The 27384-nt window shown below is 49.3% G+C and overlaps 1 protein-coding gene across 1 annotated transcript in view; it reads left to right on the top strand.

The window, feature by feature from the left end:
• Window positions 1–26209, top strand: part of LOC306952134 (syntaxin-binding protein 4-like) — a gene marked incomplete at both ends in the record, with an annotated part of 36352 nt that extends 10143 nt beyond the window's left edge. Inside the window, 21 exon segments of the mRNA XM_079542784.1 lie at window positions 1430–1525; window positions 2250–2319; window positions 2614–2688; window positions 8396–8481; window positions 9116–9236; window positions 11308–11449; window positions 11622–11728; window positions 12133–12286; window positions 13628–13700; window positions 15869–15966; window positions 18234–18330; window positions 18820–18911; window positions 18913–18948; window positions 20019–20111; window positions 20525–20590; window positions 20743–20931; window positions 21230–21346; window positions 22672–22721; window positions 23600–23730; window positions 25062–25119; window positions 26104–26209. Coding sequence (XP_079398910.1) covers window positions 1430–1525; window positions 2250–2319; window positions 2614–2688; window positions 8396–8481; window positions 9116–9236; window positions 11308–11449; window positions 11622–11728; window positions 12133–12286; window positions 13628–13700; window positions 15869–15966; window positions 18234–18330; window positions 18820–18911; window positions 18913–18948; window positions 20019–20111; window positions 20525–20590; window positions 20743–20931; window positions 21230–21346; window positions 22672–22721; window positions 23600–23730; window positions 25062–25119; window positions 26104–26209 — 2057 coding nt within the window.
• Window positions 26210–27384: the final 1175 nt, after the last annotated feature.

Genomic DNA, 27384 nt, shown 5'->3' with positions numbered 1-27384 from the left:
TAACAAGGTCGGATTTTCCCCTGACATTGTTGGAGATGAAGGAGGATTTGTAGATACTTTGGCTATATTTAAGCCATTATTACAATCAATTTGCAGACACAAAAGAGAAACGAGTCGTTATTCAGTTGATACCTGGGAGGTGGTTGTGAATGGGCATCGTGGTGCTGCTGGATGCTCTCCCAGCTGCACCACCTCTGAGGTGTACATCTGTACCTCCTTTCCCTGATGCACGCTGCCATCCCTGCTTGTCTCACTGAGCTGCCATCCCTCCCTGCCCCCTCGCTTGGACTTCCCCTGTCCCTGTGCTCTTGGCAAGCAGGGCTCTTTGCTACCCATTTTCACGGCTATAGGTCAGCATTTCCACCAGTGGGCACGGTACAGCCAGCTGCTACGGGATGCACTTTGCATAACACCACTCCAGCAGGGCTGGGGTTCATGGAACCACCGAATCATTTGCTTTGAAAGGGACCCTTAAAGGGTCTCTCCCCTCTGCAATGAACAGGGACACTTGCATCTCCATCCGTGCTCAGAGCCCATCCAGCTTGAGCCTGGGTATCTGCAGGAAAGGGGCACCATCTCTGTGCCTTTGCCTCACCACCTGTACCATTGCCTGGGAGAAGGAGCAGTGAGTGGGTGCGAAATGTGGCCGAAATGAAAAATTATGATAATCTGTGTTCTACCACAAATTTAACATCAGAGAACTCCAAACATGAGGACTTTCCCCAGGGATAGCTGAAAATGGTTGGGCCCTTAGGGTTTAGGATACAGTGAGCACGGAGCAGTGGGTAGATGCTGTGTTGCTGTCCCCAGAGGTCCTGAGCTGGGGCCAACACTAGGGCATGTCCCTGCTGTGTGCCACTGTCCTCAGCCTGCCCTCATGGCCACAGCAGCAGAATGCCCGACCGGCGGGTCCTGGGACAGATTTGTTAATTAAAGCCAAGCTTTTTAATCCTTCTGTCTGCAGCCTGTATCCTCCAAGTGGGATTTAATGAGAGTGGGTAAATAAGTCTCTTGCGCCTCTTCCAGCCAGCTTACGTGTGCCGGCGGGGATGTGGCCATGCAGTGCCAGCCTGTGGTGAGGGAACCCGTGGGGCATGGGGAGCTGCATAGCCCCCAAGGCAACACCCAGTGGGTCTCATCAGAGGCACACACAAGAGCAGAATCGTGCCCTTTCCCAGCATTGATCACATTAACTGCAAACGTTGAGTTTTCAGTTGTTGGAAGGCAGTCATTCCTGGCTTGAGTGCTCCTCAAAGTGGAGGAGGTGCTCCCAGATGCTCTTGGCCTCTGTCCTATGTTATTGACCTCACCCTGCTGCTGGTGTAGCACGAGAGGTGCGCAGGACTTATCACAGGTATGGCTTGCAACAAGTCAGATCTGAGAGAGAGACAGTTCATGCCTTTGTGCCATGGTGCTTCTCCTCCCCCAGGAATTAAGGTGATCGGTGGCATCAAGGAGCTCACTGGAGAAGAATATGGAGTTTATGTCAAGAGGATCCTGCCAGGGGGTGTTGCTTACGCTGATGGTGAGTGAAATATGGAAGAGGGCGATTGGAAAAGCCAGAGGATGGTATATTCTATGTGCTGCTTTGTTGGGCATTTTGGGTGTTTCCTTCTAGATTCTCCAGCAGCAGAGTTGGGTTTAGCAATGATAATCACTGCAGTGAAGGAGGGCAGCCTTGCCTTTGGGCTCTTTTATAGGATTGCTTTGTCTCTTTAAGCCAAGTTCCATCCCCGCCACATGAAGCTCACTCCACTTCTCTGCTTGCAGTGATTGCATGGCATTGCATACAGCAGTGGGATGACTTCTCCAGGTCAGTGAGTATTAGGCAAAGGGTCTGCGGAGTTCACCTTTTAGGACTTAATCCAAGAAGACTTTTTTTTCCCCCCCCCCAATGTTACAACATCATTTTTCCATCCAAAGCAGAACAATCAAGAACAGGTGAAGTTGCCACTTGTGGGCTTTTTTCTTGACCTTAAATTGAATTAAGCAAAAGTTTAATGTCACTTTTGCCTTTGTCTTCGTTCCTCCCTACAGCATAGAAGGCCTCTGATGTTGGCGGAGTTGTTCAGGGCCGTGGTAGAAACTTCATCTAGGGATATCTTGAAAAACAGGTTGGATGAGAGCATCTCAGAGCGACCCATGCATATTTCATTCTGTCTCTGAGCAAAGGCAGGAGCAGCCCAACCTCTCCAAGTCCCTTCAAGCTGTATTTTCTGCAGTTTTTATCCATTAGTTTTCTCTTCTAGGGCGCCTGCAGCCAGGAGACCAGATCCTGGAGGTCAATGGAGATTCTCTAATTGGGGTTACCAGTGAGAGGTACCGTATCCAGACAGAAATCTTGCATTCCTCTTGGTTTTGTGTGGTTCTGTGAAGTGGTTTAGGCTGTAGGTTGCATGGAGGACAGCAGGGCATTGCTTTGCCCGTGCTCTGTTGCAAACAAAGGGATTCTGCACCCAGCACTGTTCCCAAGGGCCAACTCAAGAATCATCAAATGAGAAGTTTGTGTGTGAAAACAGACAAGTTTGACGTGAGCTTTGACATATGGCTGGGTGAAAACAGTGCAGCCCCACTCTGACTCGGCACTGAGACATTGTGGTTCTTGTCCTGCAGGGCTGTGGACATCCTGAGGACAGCATCAGCCACCAGCCACATGCGCCTTCTGATAGCCCGCGACGACGATGCCAGGTGAGGGGTGGCATCTTGCACTGGGAAGGGTGATGGTGGCATTTGTTGGCACCTGCAGAGCATTTGCAGCACTGGGCTTCAAGCTCGTAGCAAAGATAGAGGTAGCCAAGGGTGTTTGGCTGAGGGCAGCATGGGTGTGGGAAGGTTCCTTCAGCACTGCTGCGTGCTGTTGAGTTGCCTGCAGCTTATGGCATCCTGCATAGAGCTCTGGGTGAAGATGTGCAAGGACAGTAGGAACTTCTCTGTCCTTTTCAGTTAGCTGCACTGAGTTTCCTTCACGCTGCCTTCTGCAGAGGATTCCTCCCTGCCAAGGGAGGACAATTTGTTTCTCCCCAAAACCTCTCCTTTCGAGGTTTTGCTTTCTTTAGAGGTAATTTGAGGCACTGAAAGAAGAAGGAAAGAGTTCAGTTTGGTCTTGGTTGGATGATAATGATGGTGTCACAAGGGCAGGACTGTGGAAAGCCAGGTATGGGATAGGATGCTCACATCTGCAGGGGGATTTGGTGCAGCGTGCTGAAGCGTCATCTCTTTTTGGCACTTCTGGGACACTGAGATGCACCAGGAACCACAGACCTGAGTGCGGAAGGCCAGGTGCTATCATGGGCTTTGTGCTGCAGGTTGGCTCATCACTTGCTCAGTGTGCCCATGTCCTGTTAGTGTCAGGGACTGTGGTTTCATTTCTTATGCATCAATAGCCGTGGAGCATCGCTCCCTTAGCTCAGTGGTGAGAGTGCTGTAATGGCAGGGCTGAGAAGCATTATATTTTGGTGGAAGAAGTATTTGGCATTAATGACAGCCTACTTATTTTTTATTGTGCTTTACAAGTGGAAATTGCATCCCAAGCTATGACACAAAGCCCGAGTCCCTCAGTAGGTGCTGCAGAAGCTCTGGGTGAGGCCATGAGGTTGATATAAGCAGGGATACTCAACTCTTCATTGATTTCTGTCTGCTCCGAGCTGCTCAGGCCCCTCGACCTCGCCTCCTAATATCGTAAACTGCAGCAGATGGTTCTTAAAGCATCCCCATGTGTGGCTCTGGCTGCAGCTGCAGCTCCTGTGAAGCAGTGCAGAGCCTGGCTGGGGGCAGGCAGACCTCCAGCACTGTGCTCAGCCTCCGTCTGCTCATCCGTTAAATCTGCAAAAGGTTACCCAGAGGGACAGGGGGGGATGTAAGCAGTTTATGGGTTTTTTTGGTAAAGATTTGCAGAGATTTCGCTTACATAATCATCTCACAGACGATGTATCTCCAGGATGAAGGGCTGTGGAACAAGGAGGAAGGATTTCCCTCCTTCCCGCCTACTTTTCTCTTTTCCTTACATCTACCTTCATTTTTACACTGCCATGTCAGCTTTCTGGGACATGGGCTGAGCACCACCCTGCAGCTTTTCCTTGCAAACCCTCAGCATACGAGGTGCAGCGGGGGAGGAAAGGCGATGGCTCTGGGTTTGGAAGAAGATTCGCCCTGCCTGCCAATTTTCCCCATGACTCAGCTGAGTAGCATTTTGCCGTGGTTGCCCTTGGGTGAATTTGACTTATAAACGCTATTATTTGTCCCTGAAGTTAATTATAGGCCCCAATTACCTGTGCTGTTAATGGATCTCAGTCCTGGCATGTATAAGATGCGTGCTTTTGGCCTGGCACATCAGGCGTGCTGCAGAGAGCTGCAGTAATGCTAGGGCTCAGAGCAGAGCTTTCAGATTTAGAGCTGGACACTCTGGAGGACTGTTGGATCTCATTTCATCTGTGCTCCTCTTTGGCTAATGAGGATAATTTTATTGCATACATGTAATCGTTGTTTATTCATCCTCAGCCTGAAAGTTACAATAGCTCCTTGTTTCCGTGGGCTGTGCTGATACCATCCTGGTCTTTCAGGTTTATTGCTGTGAGAAAACCTTCCTGTGCTGCACCTCCAAGCACAGTGTAGCTGGTGTTTGATCACGCACCTGAGCATGATACATGTGGTCATCTTGTCAAAAACAGGCTGATGTGTTAATCATGCCTTTCCATACTCAGTGGTTGCAACACACATAGAGCAAATGCAAAGTGATCCCCTCCCCCTGCCAGCTCCAGCTGTGGGTGAGGAGCTGCTCCTGTGACGGCTCTTATAGAAGAGTTTGGTTTGAGTTGGAGGAACCTTTAAAGGCCATCTGGTCCCACTGCATGTGATGAACAGGGACACCCATAGCTCCATCAGGTGCACAGAGCACATCCAGCCTCCTTCACTCCTGCAAGCCTGACATTCCAGACACTTTAGCTGCTCTTAAAGGAGGAGCACAGATTCTTTCACCCCAGAGCCACGATGCACGTGCGCCCATCACTGCTTTCCAGGCAAGTGAGTGGCACCATGGATATGGAGCATCACCCACCTCAGAGCTGGAAATGCCACGGCTGCTGTGTAATGGGTGTGAGAAAACAGCCTTTGCTGGCTGCTTGCATCATGGTTGCAGTGCTTCGGGTTTAGGGTTCCACTGCCCTGCAGGCTTTATTTATTGAGATGCTATTAAGGAGTGCAATATCCCAGGCTTCTCTTTCCCCAGCCTTGGTGCAGGGCTCAGGCTTCTAGACGCAGTGCTCTCACAGTCACCTTTGATGTTGGATTCACCCTTTGTTCTCCCTGGAACAAAAGGGCAGGACAAAAAGGTATTATGAGATAAAACAACAATATTCTGCGGGAAGATTGACCCCTGCTGCTTAATCTGCTGCAAAGTCGACTGCAGCTGGCTGCTGCTGCATCCCCATCATCCAACCTCGTGCTGCAGGGCTGAGCTCTGTGCAGGGCAGCTCCAGGCCCTGCACTGCCCCAGCTCAAAGAAAAAAATATCTACATTTTTAAATATTTAAGATGGCTTCTGAGGTACCTTAGTATCTGAAAGGACAAAGTGAGATGATTATTATTATTATTATTAATTTTTTTTTTTTTTTTTTTAGCATTCCTCCAGTGCACTGGTTCAGTGACTGGGCTTCATCCACCTATTTGCAAATCCCACCTTGCAGTAGAATCATTTGAGTTGGAAGGACCCTTTAAAGACCTCCTGGTCTCACCCCCTGTATGAATGGAGATACTCACAGCTTATCAGTGCTCAGAGCCCACCCAGCCTCGCCTTTAGGTCTGCAGGGCTGGGGCAACGTGTGCCAGTGCCTCTCTGTCCTAATTGTAAAGAGCTTCTTATATCCAATCTGAATCTCCCCTTTTTTTAGTTTGAAGCCATTTTCTCTTTTCCTCTCCCAGCAGACTGTCTGTCTCCTTTCTTACAGCCCCTTTAGACACTGAAGGGCCACTCTTGGGTCTCCCTGGAGCTCTCTCTTCTCCAGATTCTATTCAAATTCAAATACAACACTGAGTAAAGGACAGTGCATTGCTTGCTGCTGGGATAGCCTTCAAGTTAATCATATCTTTATGCCTTCATTGCTGTTTGCAGTACTGACCAACAAAGCAGGAGCCATGAGGGCAGCGTGCGACGCAGGTTGTCACCCGTCCCTCCAGCGAGCGGCTGGGCTGGACGCCTCACTTTGTGGATGAACAAAACTCAAATAACATGAAAGAATGTCCCAGCCTTGCCTGTCCTTGCTCATAACAAAGGGTTTGACAGCACGGGCTGTTGATTGGGCTTGCATTGTTCGGCGGGGCTGAAGAATACAGGAGCTGCTGGACCAGTTGCATTTGCATTGACTAAGAATTTTGTAGCCATTGTTTTAAGTTCATAACCTGTCCCATGCTCTGCTGAATTATTATCTGGGGAAAATGTAACAATGGATGACCACAGAAACACCCAGCCCAAAACAAAAAGCCAGCTGCTGATGGCTAGGTAATCACTGGAAATAGCATGTTAGCTTCTAGCAAGTTAGCCCTGCCATTACAGTATGTCACAGAGGGATGACTCCATCCATCACCACATGAGTTACCAGTGAATGGGGACCTGAATGCTCTGTGAAAATACAAGGCTTTTATTGGAAAATTGGGAAATTTCTGCTGAAGGAAGATCCATTCAAGGCTTATCCCAAGGAAAGCATGGGATGGGAAATCAGCATCCCATTGCTATAGGATCTATCCAAGCCATCCTTCAACTTATTCAGTGCTTGGACATGTTTCAGTGTTTAAAGCTAGAAACTACCAGCTGGAGTAGCTTCACAGAAGCGAGGTTTTGGGAAGGTTTACTGTTAATGTCCCCCTTCCAGGGTGTCCCTTAAATGTCTTTGTCAGGCAGCAGTTTGCCTCTTCCTGGCAAGCCTGTACCCCAAAAGCTGAAAAGCTGCCCAAGCAAAATGGTCAACAGATTTGGGTTCTGGTTAACCACGCAGCCACTCATCTTCCTCCTGCCTAAAACATGGGGAGAAGCTGTGGTTTGCCATCAGGATGGTACCCGTTGTCTTCCCAAACCCCAGTGAGTGCCTATAGGATCTATCTAACCTGTCCTTCAACTCACTCGGTGCTCAGTGTCTTATTTCTACAAAGCTGCCACTTGAAATAGCTCTATGGGAAACAAGGTTTTGGAACAAACCAGTTTTGTCTTCTTTTAAGGTCATAGGTTTGGTTGATAGAGACAACAGTGCCGATGCAAAATATTTGGATCCATCGAGACGTTCCACTAAGCGCCCTGTGATACTTGGATTTAAATTAGCATTAACAGGGATGAATAAGGCATACATTTGATGGCAATAGGAGATAAGGCAGACGTTGTGCTTTGATGTTAGTTAAAGAGCTGGTTGTTAATGGGAAGACTTAAATTACTGAGAGCACTTCCAGCAGGATCCCAAGGAGCTGATGATTCACTCATCGTTTTATATTGTTGACTCTAACCTGGCCAATAACACGTAACACCTCCCCAGCAGAGAATGCCGATGACACAACGTCTGTCGGTGTGCAAGAGCAGGCTGCTCAGTGAGGAAACTGCTGCTGCAGTGGCTTTCCTGCAGGTTGTGTCCTGGGCAGGACTGGCTGTCAGCTGTGAGAGCTGTCTGCTCATCGCTCGGCTTTTCATGTGGCTGTGCTGTCAGCCGGCCGCCTTCCCGTGGGGATTCCCTCCTGCCTTCAAAGCGGACACCTAACGCTGCCACTGCCACAGAAGCACCAATTTCAGGGTCTCTCCTCTGACTGTAATGACACCCGGAAGAAGTGAGTCAGCCTTGGGACTTTTCTCACTGAGTGAAGGTTGGCTTGGCTGGGAAGCGTTGGGTTATGAAGGGAGAGGATGGCACAGGAGCAGAGCAATGGCAGCTGCGTTGCCCAAAGAGCAGATGCAGCATGGACAGGTGCGTGAGGACGGTGCTTGACCCCAGCATCCCCTTTCTGTGCCTCCTTGTCCAAACGGATGTGAGAGGCTCACAGCAGCTCAAAGAAGGATTATAGAAATGATGCAAGAGCTGGTAAACGTGGCTAATGGTGGGTCTTAATAGCTTAAGAACTCAACACGTTCTACTTGCTGAAAGGAAGGTCGCGAAGCAACGTCTCTCATACATGAGCAGTCATGGCCCAGCAAGGACCTACAGGTGTTGTCAAACTCAGCCTGGCAGCAAAGCATTAACAAAGGCAACCTCTTGAGATTGCAGGGTTTAGGTGTGAGAAATCTCTGCCTGCCCTTCAGTGCTGGAGGGAGCCAGCCCTGTGGGCTTGGTAATAAGTCACTGCGTGAGGGCACTGCTGTCATACAGCGTGGTGGGAAACTCTTCTGAGCAGCAATTGCTGACCCATTCCGTGTTTTGCTTTCCAGGAGGGAGTTCTCAGAGCTGCTGGAGAAGTTTGGCTCCCAGAGCAACACCGGCTCTGCTCGGAGCTCACCAGTCCTGCATGGCGGCAGTGAGTACCAGTGCCAGCAGCTCCATGGCTGCCCTTCATCCTTCTGCCAAGAGAGTTTTCTTTGTCTCAGAGTTATTTTGGATGTGTTCTAGTCTGATTTACTTTGGGTGAAGGCTTGAAGGAAGTGATCTCCCCGGGGCACACAGGGCACAGCTGGTTTTGCCTGTGCAGAACGAAGCAGCAAGTCAGCACCTGCTTTGTAAATTCTGGGAGGATTGAGCTGGGGCCATAACAGCTTTCCAGATACCTGGACTCAACTGAAGTGCTGGTCCGGTAATCCCAGCAATACCTGTCATCTGCAAAGGGAAAGTGCTTAATGAGGGACAAGGTTAAACTAAGCCAGGTGCCATTATGGCAAGTCACACATGCATGGGGATAGATGTCTTTCTGGGTTGGCATGCCACAAGAAGGCTGGCAGCCCTTTCTCTGTGGCAGACAGCGGGGTGACAGCCCCATGCTGCACTTGTGCTGAGGATGCTGAATGCTTCCTCTCCACAAGCAATATGTCTTTCCTATGTGGTTTTCCCCAGGAGCTTGAAAGCCAGCCACTACCAGCTGCTGGCAGTAGAGCAAAGCAGGAGGGTGGTATTGGTGAATTTTTGTTCCCTGAACTGATTGTGACTTTGCTGTTCAGGTCGATACCTGGAAAGCACATCCTCAGGCTCCTCCTCGCGCTCCCAGAGCCCGCTGCTGCTGAGCCCAGCCAGCTCCCACGGCCCCTTCATCGGCAACCCGGCGCACGCACCCCACGCTCAGTACGTACAGCCAGGCCCCACGGTGCCATGGTGCAGTGACCCACTCACCACTGTGATCTGCTCTCACCAGTCAGCAGGGCAAGGTGCCCGTGGTGCTTTTCATAGCATCATAGAATAGAATCATTTCAGTTGGAAAAGATTTCTAAGGTCATTGAGTCCAACCATTAGCCTCGCACTGCCAGGTTTTTAAAGGCTTGGATGCGCTGGTTTTCATGAGCAGCTGGTAGTAAGTTGTTGGGACGTGGTTTCTTTAAGGAGACATGTGTACAGTAAAAAGTGAGGAGCTCCAGACCACTTGCTGTCAGAAAGATGCCACCATATGTCTAACATTGTTTTAGAGGGAAAAACAGAATTTGAATACAGTGTTCAAAGGATGGCTTGTTCATCCTTATGTCTGATATGCTATTGCATCACCACAATGGCTTACTGTTTCAGTATCCATTCCAGAGTGTCACCTTGCTGTTCTTGTCACAGCAACAGCTCTCCTCTTCCTGGCAAACCTGTACCCCAAAAGCTGAAAAGCTTCCTCAACAAAATGGTCAACACATCTGGGTCCTGGTTAACCACGCAACCACACATCTTCCTCCTCTCTGAAACGTGGGGAGAAGTTGTGGCTTCCCACCAACCATGAGGATGGTACCCACTGCCTCCCCAAACCCCACTGAGCACCTCTGCGAGGCCCCCAGTGCCATCAGGAGGTGCCTGAAGAGCACATTTCCCACTGTCCTGCTCCTGGCACACCGACACGGCGCAACGAAAGCATTGCGCGCTGCCGTGAGCCGTGGCCGACTGCAGACACCTCGTCCTTTGGCCTTGGGAGCGTTTCCTGGAGTGTGTGTTTTCATGTGGTCATCTGGCCCTTTCATATTTCGCAGGGTCAGAGGTTTGGGCAGGCAGAGCTTGTTTTTGGCTGAGTCTCCTCTCCAGGGTGCGTGGGGTTGACCTTTGAGAGACGCGCAACATGAAGGGTGTCAGCAGTGCTGGAATTGGGACCTCTCGTCCCCAGGGCCCACAGCTCCTCTTCCTCTGACACTGTAAACAAGTCGAGTTGCTGCTGCAGAGAATCAGGCTTCGCTGCAGAACCAGTAAATCCTCTTGCTAAATATCAGCCCTTTATTAGGGATTTGCAGAGCACAAATATTTGGCACCAGAGGTTTAAGCTGCTTGCACAGAGTGAGAGACCCTTTCAGAGGAGAGGCCAGCTCATCTCCTTGGCAGCTGGTTTGGATAAAGCAGGCATCTTCCCTCCTCAATTAACCCCCTCTGGGGGTTCTGCATTTCTTAGGACAGTGATTTTTTATATTTTAAGGTGCATGGCGCATTGAGGCATGGATTACTGTCGGCCCAGAGCACAGCAGCACACTGTGGGGTTCCTAAGCACTCTTACTGTGTGGCTGTTATTGCTGCGGAGGTGTTTGAGAGCCTGATTCTCAGGACACCTTGCAAGGCTTTGAGGCCAAACTTGGCTGAGATATCAAGTCAGCTGTGAGCTTTGCTTTGACTCCTGCTATGGATGTTTAGTAGTTAGCTAACCTGTCTGGTAATTTAGGTTGGATTTTGAATGATAACCTCATTAATTCTTTGTGTGCTTTGGGCACAAGGGTGCCAAATCTATACTAGCTAAGCCCTTAGTTTCTTCTGTCTTTAAAAGCACGTTTCTTTAAATGAAAACAGGTATTCCCCACGTTCTGGATTAGGCAAGGCAATTATCTTCCTAATGATAAACAGTGTCTGCTGAGAAACTGGAGTCCTCACCTCCTCCCTTCCATGCGGGGTGGATGGATGTCCCATCCCTGGATGCACTTGAGGCCAGGCTGGATGTGGCTCTGGGCAGCCTGGGCTGCTGGTTGGCAACCCTGCACATAGCAGGGGGTTGGAACTGGATGATCACTGTGGTCCTTTTCAATCCAGGCCGTTCTATGATTCTATGGTAAAGAGATGCGAAGGCAGAAAAGATCAGGAGAAGTTGGGAGGACCCTATGCATAAAGAAAACCAGGCAGAGTTTGTCTAGAGACGTGAGGAAATAAACCAGGTCACCTCGAGTCACTCGCTAACCTCTCTCCCTTGCAGCTACTCCACTGAATCAGGAATCCAGAGCATTTCTATAGCAAAGTCCTCTGGCTTAGGGCTGACGGTCAGCGGTGGAGCCAACAGGCCCGATGGTCCCATGGTTTACGTCCAAGAACTTACACCAGATGGTGATTGCTACAAGGTAAGTCAGTGTAGGAACCCTCAGTGCCTTTGAATGGCGACTTCTAGAAGCTCCAGCTGTTCTGAAACAGAGGGATGAATAATGCATGGCATGGACTAATGGAGATCTGTATTGCAGGAGAAGGAGTTGGGCAGAGGGACACTCTTTCCCAGTGCTCTTTCTCTTTGTTTAGGACGGTCGGCTCCGACCCGGTGACCAACTCATTGCTATCAACAGAGATTCTTTGGTGGGCAGCACACTGGAAGAGGCCAGAAAAATTATTGAAAAAGCCAAATTCAGGTAGGCATGCAGTACATCTCCTGTTATCATCACAGTGTAACAGTCCTGGGGAGAAACACTTAATGTCCTGCCAACCTTTGGCTTCAGGAAGCAGGATGCTCTTTTTGTTTGAATGGCACTTCAAGGTTGCTGTGGTACAAAGAAATGTTGACAGCCTGGACCACCCAAAGTGTAACACAGACCTTGCCAGTGCAATATCCCCCATCACTGCCCAACAAGGTTGCTCTATAGAACTTTAGCCCCAACAAACAACCCAGCTGGTGGAGATCCCACCACACTGGCGTGGATTCCATTGGCTTAAGTGAGATTGGCCTGGAGAAAGAAACACGGGCACGAAAAGTTCTACAAATTTCAGCCATACTTTATTCATTCTTGAAATATTCTCTATTTGTTGTTCATCTCAGACATGAGGGAAACACAGAAGTGGCCTTTATTCCTGGAAGGGGACGGTTACATCCCGGACTGTCAGCTCATAACAGCATCCCATCGCCACCACCGAAGGCTGTGGGAAATGGGCTGAGCTCCTGCAGACTGAAGGTCCACGTGAGGTCCCCAGAGGTAGGCTGAGAATTCAGGTCTGAGACCACAGATCACAGTCCTGTGATCTTCCTTTCATCAAAAAAGCCCCTTTTTGGGAGACCTTATACTATTATTCCTGGACTGTGCACAGCCTGTAGCGTTGGCGTATACGGCTCTGTTTTGCAATCGGGTATTTTAAAGCTGAAATATTGTGTCTTCTGTCTTGGGTTTAGGGCAAATGACAGGAGCTTTGTCTCCGGAGCCTCCATCCTGTTTCAGGAGTCTCAGGTTTAAAAAACAATACGACCTGGATAGCAACCTGCATCTCATTCCCCAGCAGCCATAGGGCTGGAAGGGATTACGAGAGTCAGTTTGATCTAGTTTCCTTCCTAAGGCAGCAACAACTCTTTGTTCTTAAAGACCTCTGATGAGGATGAACCTGTAGCATTCCTAAGCAGCCCATGTCTACTCCTTGCCAGCCTAATGATAAGACAGGCTCACGCTTCCTTGCTCTCTGCTGTGTTTGCAGAGGTGAGGGCTGGAGCGGTGCACAGTGATACAGGATTGAAACATGCAACCCCCACGATAATTTAGGCCTGTGGCTGGGCTGTGTGCAGTTAGCATTCCTTTCCTGGGTTGTTGCAATGCCTGGTGTGTCGCCCGCCCTTTTCCACCTCTAATGCCATAAGAAAAGACTGGATGGTGTTTCCTTTTGTATGAGCATCATTCCCAAAAGGTTCCCTTTTCTGGACCCTGTGGAAACACAGACTTGCAAGAATGCCAAGCACATGTTGCCTTTGGCTATGCCAAGCTGCAGACTTGCTTATGAAAGCCAGCCTTAGCCTAAATATACACAGCTGAGTAGTATGGAGAGATCCTTTATCATTCAGCTTGTGTAATTCTCTTTGTATGTGAAAATAAACTGCTGGCTGGAATTAAATTTCTCCTTTCCTCACTTTGTTGCTAAAAGATGGAATTCCTAATGAAGTCTCAGCTCAGCTGGGCTGTGGCTCCTTTCCCTTCATCCTCAGGCTTCAGCCCACGAGCTGCTACTTGAGAAAGGGTGGGCACACATCTCTGCTTCCTGTCACATCGGTCTGAGTTATGTTTGGGGTGAGCACGGTCAGAATGAGGACCTCACTGGTGTCTTGAGTGCAGAGGCTTAAGGAGAACCCCTATGGAGAAAGCTCAGCAGGCCAAATTCATCCTCAGCTCTCAATTGCAGTTAGAGAAACGACGAACTCACATTTTCTGTGTGCAGATACTTTGGGATGGCTCAGGGACAGCTGGGTTGCTCTCTCCTGAGCTCCTCTGCTCTCTGTTTACACCACCAGATTATGCTCAGCGATTTTCTATGCCTTCTTTGTCTTCTTTTTCTAGAGTAGACATGAAAACCATTTTCCTGTGCCTTCTTTGTCACCAGATATCTGCCCACCAGAGCTCACTGTCTCAGGTAAGAGTCCTGCTCCTTACTGGGTCTGCATTGGTCCCAAGCACAGCTGTGGCTCCTCGGTGCTGAGGACAATGAGATTCATTTCTACAGCAATAATTATATTGCTGTAGTGGAATCTGATGTTGTGATAATGACACTCATCCCAATAGGACATAGGGAAGGTGGTTATGCCCATATTGATTTATTATCCACAATAGCAAAAGTCTTTTCTAAGAGGTTTGGAGGAGTGCTGTCTCCTACAGGCAACAGAAGACAGCGCTTGTCCCATGGGTTTGTTTGCAGCAGCACCTTTGCCCAGGTGAAAAAGATCCTTGCAGGCAGCATTCCCTTCTGATGGGAATGAACAAAGAGTTGATACATGGAGACACAGCACAGCAAAAAGGCGAGTTCCACAAAGTTGCACTGCAGATGGCAGTCCCAGACACTGTGCAGGCATTCAGGTTGCTCTCAGGTGTTCAAATCAAAGTTGCTTCTAGATGAGATTGTCAGGTTTCTCTTATGTCCAAGCTTTATTTTTGCTTACTTTGTCGTGCTCCCCATGCTCTGAGCCCTCTGTGAGCTGGTAACCTGGTGGCACAGCCCCATGCTGTCCCCAGGGGGCTGGCAGTGGGGGGCTGAGCTCAGATCCCCATGCAGATTCACCTTTCCATAAAGGAATAACAGGAAAGCTCAAATGATTCTGGGTCTGGGGAGATTACTTTCACAAGATCCCATATATTCTTGTGGTTCAGAGGTTACTTCTGCCCGGAAAGGTGGGCTTTGTTACCATGGCAGTGAGTCCCCAGCAGGCACCATCTTGGTTTCAGAGAGGCTTTTGTGTGGCCACAACCAGCAGGCATTGCTTTCAGTGATGGGGAGAAAACCCCCCCAGGCCATGGAGGCAATCCAGCAAAATAGCAATGACCTAATTGCTTCCTGCCTTAGCTGGGGGATTTTATTACACACGTTTGCTTCATGCCAAGTGCCGGGAAGGCTTTGTGTTGGTGTTGTCACCCATGAAAGCAGACAAGTGGCTTTGAAAGAGCAGCAAGCCATGCTCAGAGCCCAGGACAGGACTGCCTGGAGGTGGGAGACCAGCAGACGCCCTGGATATCCGCATGTCCAGAGCTGACAGCAGAGCCTCGCTGAGCTAATCCTGATCAGCCATGCTCAGAGGTAACAGCTCTGCCCTTGAACTTGGGGAGTGAAGTGCAGGTGGCCAATCCCCATGTGTTACATCTTCCTGCTTCCCAGCTGCTGCCATTAGCAGAGCAGATGAATCCTGGGATTAGGATGAGGCGCGTGTGCCTGTCGGGCATCACTGAAGGGCTGGGCCAGGGATGGGAGCCCAGGCTGTAAAGCAGATCTCAGGCAGGAAAGAAGAATTGGTCCTTGGGAGAATCCCGTGCTGCTGGCACGATGAGGGATTGCCATGCTGTAGGGTGAGCAGAGCCACCCTGAGCTTCTCCCAGGGTTAATTGTGGGGTTTCCCCCAGGGATGGAGAAGCACAAGTGCCATGGCAGTGTTACCTGGGCCCTGTATCGCTACTGTGCTTTGGTAACGGCACCTGCAGGGAGCAGACAGCTGTCAGCAGAGGGTTCTCTCCAACTTGAGATAGCTCCAACCTGCACAGCTGCTGCCTTTTCTCCTCTCACAGGAACGTTTCAGCTGCAGTGCATGCAGCTCCCACCCCAACATCCTGCCTGGGCAGCCTGGGAAAGGAGCACAAGGCTTTTTGCAGTCTTGGGGAGAGAAGAAGTCTTGCACTGGTATTTTCCCACATTGCTTAATCCCATGAGAGTTGTGAAAAGCCAAGGCTTCCAATCATACAACTTTGCTCCTTAGCTTTTGGTTTTGCTTAACCAATTAGCCTAGACAAGATCCAGGTAGATTTATTTCTTCTTTTAATTACAGACCCCAGGAATCCAAAAACTTATGGCTGGAAAGTTCCTCAGTGGCATTTTGGCAGTCTGTGGTCCTGTGGTCCCATTTCAAACCATGAGGAAGCCTGCATTTAGTATGGGTTTGCCATCCCCCCAGTGCCTGGGACCACATTTAACAAATCCTGCTCTTCAGTTGTGTTCTGCTGCATGCACATTCTACTTTATATAACCTGAACGGTGCTTTGCAGGCACTTCTTTCCTCTACCCAAGCCCCCTTCCATTAACATTTCCCCTTGGTGTTTCAGCACCCTGCTCAGCCCCCAGCCTGAGAGCAGCCACGGGCTCCAAACCCAAAGTAGCACTGGATCCCCACATTCGCCTCAAGGATGGCAAGCTGGAGCTGGTGAGTGCATGGTCCCAAAGTGGCATCTCCTCCCCGTCCTCCTGGTGTGCTCTGTGCAGAAAAACACCCATGGATGTGCCACCAGTCCCTCCCTATGCTGAATACTAATTAAGGGTGGGTGGGTGATCTGCACGCTGCCTGGGATGCTGCTGCAGGAATCTGGCCCTGAGCTGAGAGCAGACGCAGCAAAACTTGGTGCTGAGCTGGGGATGGTTTGAGAGCTTTCCATTTTGCATTGATATTGCATTTGGGCATGGGAGGGCTGCACCAGGTATTAGCATTGGAGTCACTGTGTCACTTGCTTTCCAGAGGGATTAAAAATGGCAAAACGGAACAGAAATGATCAGAGGGAATCAGCCTGGCTGTTTGCACAGAATAAAGCTGCTGTGCCTGATCAGTGCTCTAAGCAGCACACACCATCCTGTACAAAGCAGGGGCTGCTGCAGCCTTAGTCCCCTCTGCTCTCACCTGAACCCCCCAGGGACAGCAGCAGCCCAGGTGCACGGAGCTCAAAGTGCTGATTTCCATGGTGCCATTGCTCTGCTCACGTGCTGCAATTAAATCAATCCGATCATTACTGAAGATTCTGGAAAAGCCCTGCATCTCGACTCTTCAGTTGAGTTTGCTGGAGGTTGTGTCCAGCTCTAGGAGCTGCAAAGGGAGAGTAGGGAGTGCTGAGCATACCAGCTGCGTGCCCAGAGGGACTGGAAGAACTTTGGTTCTTCTTGGCCCCCTCCCAGTGCTGCACGCAGCCCCAGAGCCCCCAGCAGTGCCTTCCCTCGGCTGTACAGTGTCTGTCGCGGAGGCCGTGCTCCCTGCTGTGGTTTTGGGGTGCATGTGCCTCTTTTTCCCCTCCGGGCACTGCTTTTTTAGGAGCAGTGCGGGAGCGCTCAGCAGTGCGGGGCTCCGGCGAACATCTGCTGCCACCGCCCGGCAGCGCGGGGCTCCTGCCCGCAAACGGGCTGCTGAGTTACCCTAAACCCTCAGTTCTCCTCCTCTTCCTTCTTCTCTTCTAGTCCCTATCCTATCCTCTGCCCTCCGTCCCCTGTCCTATCCGCTATTCTCTCTCCCATTCCATCCTCTATCCTATCCCTTATCCTCTGTCCTCTATTCTGTCCTATTCTATGCTCTGTCCCTTCCTTTCCTCTATCCTATCCCCTATTCTCTCCCCATCCCACCATATCCCATCCCATTCCATCCCATCCTCTATCCTATCCCTTATCCTCTATTCTGTCCTGTTCTATGCTCTGTCCCTTCCTTTCCTCTATCCTATCCCCTATTCTCTCCCCATCCCATTCCATCCTAACTTTTATCCTCTGTCCTCTGTTCTGTCCTATCCTATCCTCTATCTTACCCTCTGTCCTACCCTCTAACCTCTATCCTCTCCCCCAACCCATCCCATTCTATCCCATTCCATACTCAATCCTCTCCCCTATCCTCTCCCCTATCCCCTTTTCCTCCATCCCATCCTCTCCTCTATCCCACCTCCTGTTCTCTGAGACAGGGATTTAGGATTGCCCCCTGCCTATAAACCAGACTCTACAACGCGAGGAGCTCGGTGCTTGGCATCCCCTTCCAGAATCCATTGCTGGAAGAGGTGGCTGCTGTAGCTCTGGTAGGGGTGCACACTGTGCACACCAGGACACGGTGGGGGCACCCACGAGGAGTGTGGGACCCTTCAGCAGGAGACAAGGGTGCAGCTTTAACTTCAATCCCAGCTTCTCAATTGAGCTGGAATTTGTCTTTTAAAGCCTTTTAGTCGTTGCCTCTGGCACCAAAGTGGTGTTTGCACAGGTTTAGCCACCTCTGTGCAGTGCCCAGGGCTTGGGTTGATAAATATCTGCAGGAGCATCCTCGTAATGAGAGCAATAGGTGCAGTGAAGAGGAAAGTATTTGAATGTCTCCTCTTGCCTCAGGAAATATGCTATGAATAGTTTTTATCCTCTCAATCCCAAGCACGGTTCAGGCTGCAAGAGAAAGAGCTCCAAGCATTTAATAAAGCTCCTGCCCATTAAATAGCTGCAGATCTGTTTGCCCATCTGCATAAAATGCTCTTGGAGAGTCGTGAATGTATCTCCTGGACAGGCATTGCTGTACAGCTGTAGGAAACGGAGAGACTGGAAATCCAGCCCAACCCTGCTCCCGCAGCAAGCTGGTGCCTGGAGCCACTTCCAGGAGAAACCCAGCACCGTGTCTCCGAGCACATGTTTCAAACCATTCTTTCTATTTAGTATTTTTCTATTAAGTGCTTGCTGCTCCTGAGGCAGGTTCTGCAGTACCTCGGCCTGGAGGTGACCGAGGAGAAGAAGAGGCAGCTGCGGCAGAGCCTGACCCCGGACTCTCAGGGGACGGTGGCCTATGGAGGTGAGCAGTGCAGCTCCCGTGGGCTTTTAGTATCTGTGCAGCCTTGGTGATGGCTGAGAGAGGAGAGAAACAGCTGTTGGAAGGCAGCAGGCTGGGCAGAAACACTCATTTGAGCCCTGATGTTGCCTGAAAGCAGTTATAATGAGTAGCAGACACCAAAGGTGCCTCCTCCCCACTGCACCTGACTGCAGACCAAATCTTGGTGTTCACACCCATCAATACGATGCTTCTCCCAAGTGCTGAAGCCATCAATCTGGATTGCATTGCTAAGGCTGGAGGAACACCAGCAGGCATGTGGATGATGCGGGCAGGGAAATGCTGCTTTGGGTTCAAATGTTTGGAACTCTGAGAACCACGGTGTTCCAACAAATGATTCTAAATTATATATATATTCAGGATATGTATTTTTGTAAGTGTCTCTAAACCCGCTCTTGGCAGCCAATGGGTTTCCCCAAGCTCTTGCATTTGTCTCCTGCCTTTTTGCCTCAGATCTCCTCCAAGCACTCAGGGATGTGATGCAGGACGAGCTGGATGAGGCTGGCCTGGACTCCAGCTCTGTGCTCTTCACGCAGCATGAGGTGGGCCAGCCTGCTGGATACATCAGCGTTCCACTCCCCGGTCAGTGCATGTCCTTCAGCCCTGCTCCTGAGGAGCTGATGTGAGGCTGTGCAGGGCTGGGTGTGGAAGATTTAGGTCGGGTATTAGGAGGATATTCTTGGCCTAGAGGGTGGTGAGATGCTGGCACTGCTGACCAGAAAGCTGTGGGTGCCCCATTCCTGGAGGTGTCCATGGCCATGGATGAGGAACTGAGCAGCCTAATCTATGGGAGGTGAACGTGCCATGGCAGGGAATGGGGCTGGATGGGCTGAGAAGTCCTTTCCAACCCAAACCATACCATGGCTCTTTAGCATGGAAAGGAGAAGGCTCCAGGAGACCTCACTGTGGCCTTCCAATAATTGAAGGAGTGTATAAATAGGAGGGGGAATGGCTGTTTAAAATGGGTGGGTAGTGATAGGACAAGGGGGAATGGTTTAAACTGAGACAGGGGAGGTTTGGGTTGGATATGAGGAGGAAGTTTTTCCCCCAGAGGGTGGTGAGGCACTGGAACAGGTTGCCCAAGGAGGCTGTGGATGCCCCATCCCTGCAGGCATTCAAGGCCAGGCTGGATGTGGCTCTGGGCAGCCTGGGCTGCTGGTTGGTGACCTGCACACAGCAGGGGGTTGGAACTGGGTGAGCGTTGTGCTCCTTTGCAACCCAGGGCATTCTGTGATTCTGTGATCAGATTCCATGAAACTGTGTAGCAGGCTCATCTCTTTTAATAAAGAAACAACAGCTCCTAGGGGGTGATGTGAAAGCAGCAGCCTGTGTCAGTCACAGTGATGCAGAAGGAAAACCAGCCTTAATTAATGCATTCCAACTCATTTTGCTTGGCTCAAAATGAAAATTCACTGTAGAACAGCTACTCTGTGTCTGTCAGGGATCAGAGACTCAAATACTGGATGGAGGGAAGCCTTCAGTTGAATTATTTAGTGTTCCTTTTGATCTGCTTCCTACAAATGCCATCTCCTTTTCCAAATTAGTTCGATTTATAGCTATTCTAGGGATGGAAAGCAATGCACCTGCAACACAACTTGCTGGTTTTGATTGAGTGGTGCCTAAAGCTGCCTGTCCTCTGCCCTCTGCTGCAGACCCTTGACTCGCTCAGCTGTAACAGCAATGAGGAGATGGAGCAGCTGCAGCTGGAGATGACCGACCTGCGGCAAGAAGTCCGAAGGCTGAAGGTGGGACCTCTCCTCCATATAGACCCCCAGACCCTCTCTCTCCTCTCCTCTCCTCTCCTCTCCTCTCCTCTCCTCTCCTCTCCTCTCCTCTCCTCTCCTCTCCTCCTCTCCTCTCCTCTCCTCTCCTCTCCTCTCCCTCTCCTCTCCTCTCCTCTCCTCTCCTCTCCTCTCCTCTCCTCCTCCTCTCCTCTCCTCTCCTCTCCTCTCCTCTCCTCTCCTCTCCTCTCCTCTCCTCTCCTCTCCTCTCCTCTCCTCTCCTTCCTCTCCTCTCCTCTCCTCTCCTCTCCTCTCCTCTCCTCTCCTCTCTCTCCTCTCCTCTCCTCTCTTCTCCTCTCCTCCTAAAAGACCAGATCCCCTTTTAGAGGATGTCCTACCACTTGCTGCTTCTAATCTGGTGAAAATATTTCCCTTAGTCTCTCCTGAAAGAGGTGGAGAACAGTAAGAAGTCAATGGAAGATGAGCTCCAGAGGCTGAACCAGGTGAGTGAAGAGCTGGCTCATTGGATGTGCACAGAATGTTGGGTTTTTTTTCTTTCTTTTCTTCTTTATTCTTTTTAACATAAGCACCCTCAGTTGTCCCTGAGCCAGAAAGGGGATGCAGTGCATTCACACTGCTTCTCACTGCTTCCCAGAAAGCCCTGGGCTTCCTTTCGGAGAACCGGACTCTGCACAGCAAGCTGCAGATGGCTGAGGTGGTGCAGAGACAGGCGCACAGTGCAGAGCAGGACTATGAGGAAGTGATCCACTTGCTGGAAGCTGAAATTGCAGAACTGAAGATGCAGCTGGCAGGGAAGAAAGCAAAACACGCCTCTGAGATAGAGGTAATGAAACTCCTGAGCCTGGGAATACAGACGCACACAGACAGGACTGAACAACACTCCAGATCCTTCTCTGGAGGTTCCACCCCCTCCTTATAAAGGAGAAAATCATGGTAGCATATATACATTACTTGCTGTATTCTACAAGGCCAGCGCTGCCTCTGGGTGTGCACTGTTTTCTGTACAGTTCCCACTGTCCATTCCAAGAGAACTGTGGCTTTCTCTTTATAGCAAATGCCATAAGCTGGCATTTCCAAAAGCTGGGGCTGGAGTGTCCTCATCACCTTTCTCTCTTGGACAGGAGGACATCCTGGAGCTGAAAAGACAGCTGTCCCTGGCTGATGGCCAGTTACGGAAATCCGAAGTCTCACGGAAGCGCCTGGAGATCTGCAATAGGAAACTGCTCCTGTTTGTGCAGGTGATGTGCTGAGCTGCCACCAGCACTGCTGGCATCACTGTGGCCTCTTCCCTTATGAGAGATTTTGCAAGTCCAACTAATTTCCTGGCCCATAAACGAGAGGCTGTTTTATTCCTTCTGCTTCTAACAAGGCGCTGCGTGTTGGTTAGGAGAAGCTGAGCAGTGAGCTCAAAGATGCTCATGTTCCCACAAGCTCTGTGATGGCGTGGGGCAGATGATGGAGCCTGGCCCATCACACGTGTCCCCTGGCATGATAGTCAGAATCATTTTGCGTTTTGGCCTTAGCTTTGTGTGAAACACATTGGTTGCTTCTATGCACAGCAAGCATGAATTTGAGGAGCAGTTTTACTCTTCCAGAGCTTTCTTTTAATTGTCTGTTCTTCCAATTCATTGCCTGTGGTGGGAATACAGGCTTGTGTATCTAGTAAAGCAGCCAGCATGGGAAGCATTAGGACTTCCAAATGCTACAGCTAGCAATAATTTGTCCCAGGAGCTCTTGAAATCAACAGTGGAGAGAAAGGAAGTGAATGGTTTCAAACTGAGACAGGGGAGGTTTAGGTTGGATATGAGGAGGAAGTTTTTCACACAGAGGGTGGTGAGGCACTGGCACAGGTTGCCCAAGGAGGCTGTGGATGCCCCATCCCTGCAGGCATTCAAGGCCAGGCTGGATGTGGCTCTGGGCAGCCTGGGCTGCTGGTTGGAGACCTGCACACAGCAGGGGTTGGAGCTGGATGAGCGTTGTGGGCCTTTGCAACCCAGGGCATTCCAGGATTCTATGAATTTAAACACCTCTGGATGTGCAGCACCAGACGCTGGGCTGTGTGAAGTTTCAGGCTGGACTTTGCAAGCAGGTTTGGCTTGGACCAAGGGACAAAAATCACAGGATTTAATCTCCAGGGCCAAAATGTCTCCTTGTTGTACATCCCTCAGTAGTATTTGAGCATTCGTTAACCACAGGGAGAAATTACACGTGTAGGTACCATTCAGAAAGCAGGGATTGTTTGGTAGTGATGATCATGGGCTTGCTGAAATGTAGGCTGCCAAGCCACTCTTTGGGAGAGTATTTTTATGTTGTGTTCAGTATACTTTATCTGCTGGCATTAAAATGCATAATTTAGAAGTGTCTGTGTATTTGCATGGGCTATGAATGCCTGTGCTGCAAAAGGCCTTGAGATATTTGCTTCAAGGGCAATGAATAAGCAGAAGCTGATTACTGTCATATTAAATCTGATCAGCAGCAGAAGCCCATGGGGTTTGTTCTCAGGAATTATTCGTCCCTACAAGTCTGAAACCTTTAATTTTGTTTTGTTTTTGTTTTATGGCAGAACGTTCACAAGGTCCTGAGCACACCCAGTCACTTACAGGATGAGAAAAGGTAGGAGATGGCTTCTGGGAACTGCAAACCAGGAACATTTCATTTTCTGACCTTTCTCAGGGGAAGGTGATTCGCACAGAACCGACCTATGCTGTCACTTTGGGAAGGAAACCATTGGGAAATGATGCTGTGGGGGCTGCAGATGAGTTGGTACTTTAGGGGCAGCTGGCCTCTGTTTTGGGGGGAAATGAGTAGGTGAAGCACTCCTGTGGTTAAGCTGCTCCTGTTAGCACAGCCCCTTAGCAAGTTGTTTGAGTGAAGCAGAGTTGTGACTCACCTGCTTTTCCTAATATAAATCACTCTTTGGCTTTAGGGCCATGTAGTTCTCTGTCAGCAGCTGTGGAAGCTGATAGAGTGAGTGGAAGCAAAGAGCAAACATGACTCTTGACTTCAGGAATGGTTGCAGAAAGGAAGGTCAGGGCTCCTCTAACCCTTGTATCAGAATTCTATTATGGGAAGTCAGGTCGTGTTTTGCTTTCTTTTGTTTTAAATCAGTTTACCTGTTTAAAGGTTACGATCCTGTTGGCAATAACAGCCCCTTAAAGAAGGCTGATTTGTAAGAGTGATGTTAAGGGGAAACAACTCTTTAAAATGGTGAGGTTTTCAAGATTCATGTCATTTCTACAGTAATGAAGGAAAAAAAGGTTTTGAGGAATTCTAAACAAAATGGAAATTCCAACAAAGTACTTTGTTGGTATATCCTAAATCTCTATCCGTAACAACACAAGCAAATCTGAAAGGGATTCCTGTAATGCTGAAGTGGAGGGGCAGTGCCCTCTGAATGCAGTCACATAGGGTGTCCTTCAGAAGAAGCTGGCCAGGGTTGTCAATGATTGTTCCATGATAGAAGTATTGATGGCACTTTCCGTATTTGTAAGAGTCAACAGTGAAACAGAAGAGGATAAAACAGAGGCAGTCTCAGATACATCTCTTCCATCTTCAGATCTTGTTGACCTTTTGCTATCAGAAGCTAAAGAGCTGCTAGCACCAATGCTCTCCAACAAGGACGGTAAGCACTCAGCTGACTGGAGAAACCCAAATCCAAGCAAGTCTCAATGATGTTAGTTGTTAGCATTAATTACACTTTCCACCAATTGTTTGCTGTACCAGCTAAGTCTCCCTTGAATGTTCCTGATTCTTTCATGCTGAGATGTAATTGCCCTCTATATACCCATATGATTTGTAGATGGATCTGGCAATCAGGCTTGTGGTCTAAAGAGTCAGAGAGTGTGGCTTGTGCCCAGGACCAGAGGAAAGATACTTGACCTGCAGAGAAACCAGGAGTAAGGAGGATGGTTTCATAGAATCACAGTAACGCTCTGAAAGGAAGTACTTGAGATAAGCAGTCAAATCTCCTGTTCCAGGAAGGACCAACACACCAGACCAGATCTGCAGTGCTTTCAGCCAACTGCATCTTGAACACCTCCAAAAATGGAGGTCTGCAGCCTCTCTGGAGAATGTCTTCCCAAGCTGCATTGTGCTGCATGCAGAAAAAGATTTTCCTAATGTCTAGTCTGAACTCCCCAAGGTGCAATCTTTGGCTGTTGCCCCTAGTTGTGTTGTCTGCCACTGCCAACAAGAGTTTGGCTTCAATGTCTTTGTAATTACCCTTGAAGTAGGAGTGAGTGCTGTGGGATTGCTTTTCAGCCTCCTCTTTGCCAGGCTAAATAAGTTCATCTCCTTCAGCCCTCCTTGAGCTCCCCTTGCAGGTTCTCAGCCCCAGGGCTGCTTTTGCTGAATTTTATCCAGCTTCTCAGCAGCTTTGAACTGGGAACCAAAACCTTCATTCACCATCCTGGCATGAGTGCAGCAGTGCTGAGTAGAGGGGAAGAGTAATCTCCCTGTTTCCTTGGTATACAAGTCTGGCAACCTGGGCTCTTCTCCACTCTCATGGCTGCAAAAGGGAGAAAATCATTCACCAAGCATCTGAATTAACTTTCCAGCCTGAGGTTCTCAGCTGTGATCCATAGACGCTTCTTAGCAGCGGTTATTTGACCCTACTTGTCTCTTTCCATGCGAAAGATGAGCTTTTAATCCTGTTGTCACGATCAGGTGAGCATACAGCCCCAAATGTGTGCCCATTCCTTGCTCTTTGATGCCATTCACCAACTGGGCACACTGCCACAGCCTTTCCTGCGCTGCACTCCAGCATTGCCTCCTCTCAGAGCCCAGGATGCAAGGAAAACAATGGTAGCCTTTGAGAAGCACTCGAAAAAATGAGCATGTCAGCATTTCCAGAGTGCCTGCGTCATTTATGTGTGTGTTATCACGATGTAGCACTGTTACTTGTGTTGGGCATCCTTTCCAACCCTTTGCTTATTCTTGGTTTTACACTTCCAGCTTCGCCGTGTGACAGGGACCAGTGCCTGCCTGCTGAAGGGCTCCCAAACTACAAGGAGTAGGTATCAAAATCTATCTTGCTGTGTACATTTTACATCATAACTCCTATCTTTTCAAATTTTTTCCTCGACAACTTTGATCCAGATCATGTGACAGAGACCTTCATGTGGTCGTAAGAGAGAAGGAAGTCCTCTGCTAGACAGCAAGAGCCTTCTCACCCAGCACAGCAGAGTATGGGGTGAATTCCTGGATCTAAAATGCACTTTTTCCTTCAGGCCAGATGGAAAATCATGGCTCTGTGGCACTTTTTAGACCACTGTGATCTCTGAGCATGGGAAAAATCCTCACTGAATGCATGAAACTGTTACGCCACGGAGTTACGGTGTGCTGAAGTTCCAGCCAAGAATCATAGGACATGTGTGGCTCTGTTTGGATCTTCAATGTTCTAAGAGTTTCCCTGAAACCTCTGAAGTGAATGACATCTAACAGAGCCACGTCCTGAAGGCATCTGCTAAAGGGCATGTTTTTGAGACCTGAATGTCTGTGTCAACTGTATTGACTGATCACCTCAAGTGAACCTTAGAGTCTGCCAGCATGGAGGCAGTTAGGTACAAAGTAGGAGTTTGCAATCCATGATTTTGAGGTTAGGAAAATCATTTTCAGACAAAGCAGATAGCCAGCACAATCAGCCACGTGAGATCCACGGCCTCCCCTTTTCCTTAGTCAGTAGCAAGTCGTAGCAACACAGAATCATCTGTGTCGGAAAAGACCTCTGAGATCATGAAGTCCAACCCATCCCACCTTGCCCAACAATTGTGTCCTTCAGTGCCACAACCCCACAGTTCTTGAACATCTCAAGGTATGGTGACCCCATGGGCAGCCTGTGCCAATGCCTCACCACTCTTTCAGAGAGCAGTTTTGTCCTATTATCCAACCTGAATCTCTCCTCACGCAACGCAGAGCCACCACCTCTCATCCTAAAGTCTTCATCCTATCTTTTGTATCCTTCACCCGAGTTACAAAAAACACTTTTTCGTTTCAGCCATCTCCATCAGAAGACCACGTGGCCTCCTCCTCCAAGCCAGAACAAGGGTGACCAGCTGCAGTCACCGAGCCCAACCAAGGAGCTGCCTGCAAAGCCAACATAAACCTCCCACGAGCAGCTCACGCTCAGAACTGCGACCGCTCATAATGCAGCTGCTGTGCTGGGAGATGGCAAGGACACACAGCAGGAGCTTCAGCTTCCAGGGCAGCCCAGAGAAAGAAATAAGCTTTCTAAAGTGAGACTGATTCTTCCTGACTGCTACCCAAGACTTTTTCAGCAACCTCCCCTGCGCGTCTACCTCTGAGCTATCGTACAAGGCTATCTGCTCTTGGTTTTGCAGCTTTATAGGAAAACTATTCTCAAGAGGTTACACAAGCCTGGATTTCACTGGCAGCCTTTTAGAGCTTGGATCCTGGGTAGTAAGAGGAGCACTGACTTACTCAAGGGACTCAGATTCCTTTTGGTATTTCATACAAATAACCAAAGCGCATTTAGTGGCTGTCATCAATGCAGCTGAATCCGTAGCGTGCTAGCTGTCTTGGGATAGGTACTTCTCTTTTTATTCTTTTTGTATAGCTTAACTCAGCTGCGATGCTTGAAACAGAAGCAGCATCCCAGCAAGCTGCTGGGGATGTCTGTGTGCACCTGGTGCCCACGTGCTGCCGAGCACTGAGTGCTCTCTGCAGAGCCCAGACATAGCAAACACACCTCAATAGCAGCCTGCAGAATCACCTGGGAGCTGGATCTGTGTGATGCAAGCTTGCACGTGGTTAGCAATGGACGAGGTAGAGATCTGAGGTGAACACTGGCAAATAAAATGAACGCACTGCTCAGCAGGTGCTGGCTTTCTGAGCAGGTTGTGCTTGCAGTCACTGTGCCCTGAGACTCTGGGGACAAATATCTCGCTCCACGCCATTTTAACTCCTGTATTTTGGCAGCTGACAGCAAGATACATACAGGAGTGGCAGGCAAATGGGATGCACTCTAGTTGTTACACCAAGTTACAGTTACTTTAGCTTTCCTTTGCGTGGATTCAGGGCATCCTTTATAGCTTACAGTACAGGCCTAGGAAAAATCATGATGGTAACTAATACCTACTGTACTCACAGATGTCTCTGCACTGCTAAAACAATGAACTGTGTGCTGGAATTTCTCGGATAAAGAACCAGTCTGAAATTTCAATTGAATTTACTTTCATAGCTTGTGACTTTTTTGAATACAACTCTCAGAATGTAAATTAAAAGACTTCTTTTAAAAGGAAACATTGTTCTTTGGACC

This window comes from Tetrao urogallus, assembly GCF_951394365.1.
Source record: "Tetrao urogallus genome assembly, chromosome: 15".
Classification (NCBI taxonomy): domain Eukaryota; kingdom Metazoa; phylum Chordata; class Aves; order Galliformes; family Phasianidae; genus Tetrao; species Tetrao urogallus.
Note: the sequence above shows the minus strand (reverse complement) of the source record. Positions and strands in the feature narration are given on the sequence as shown.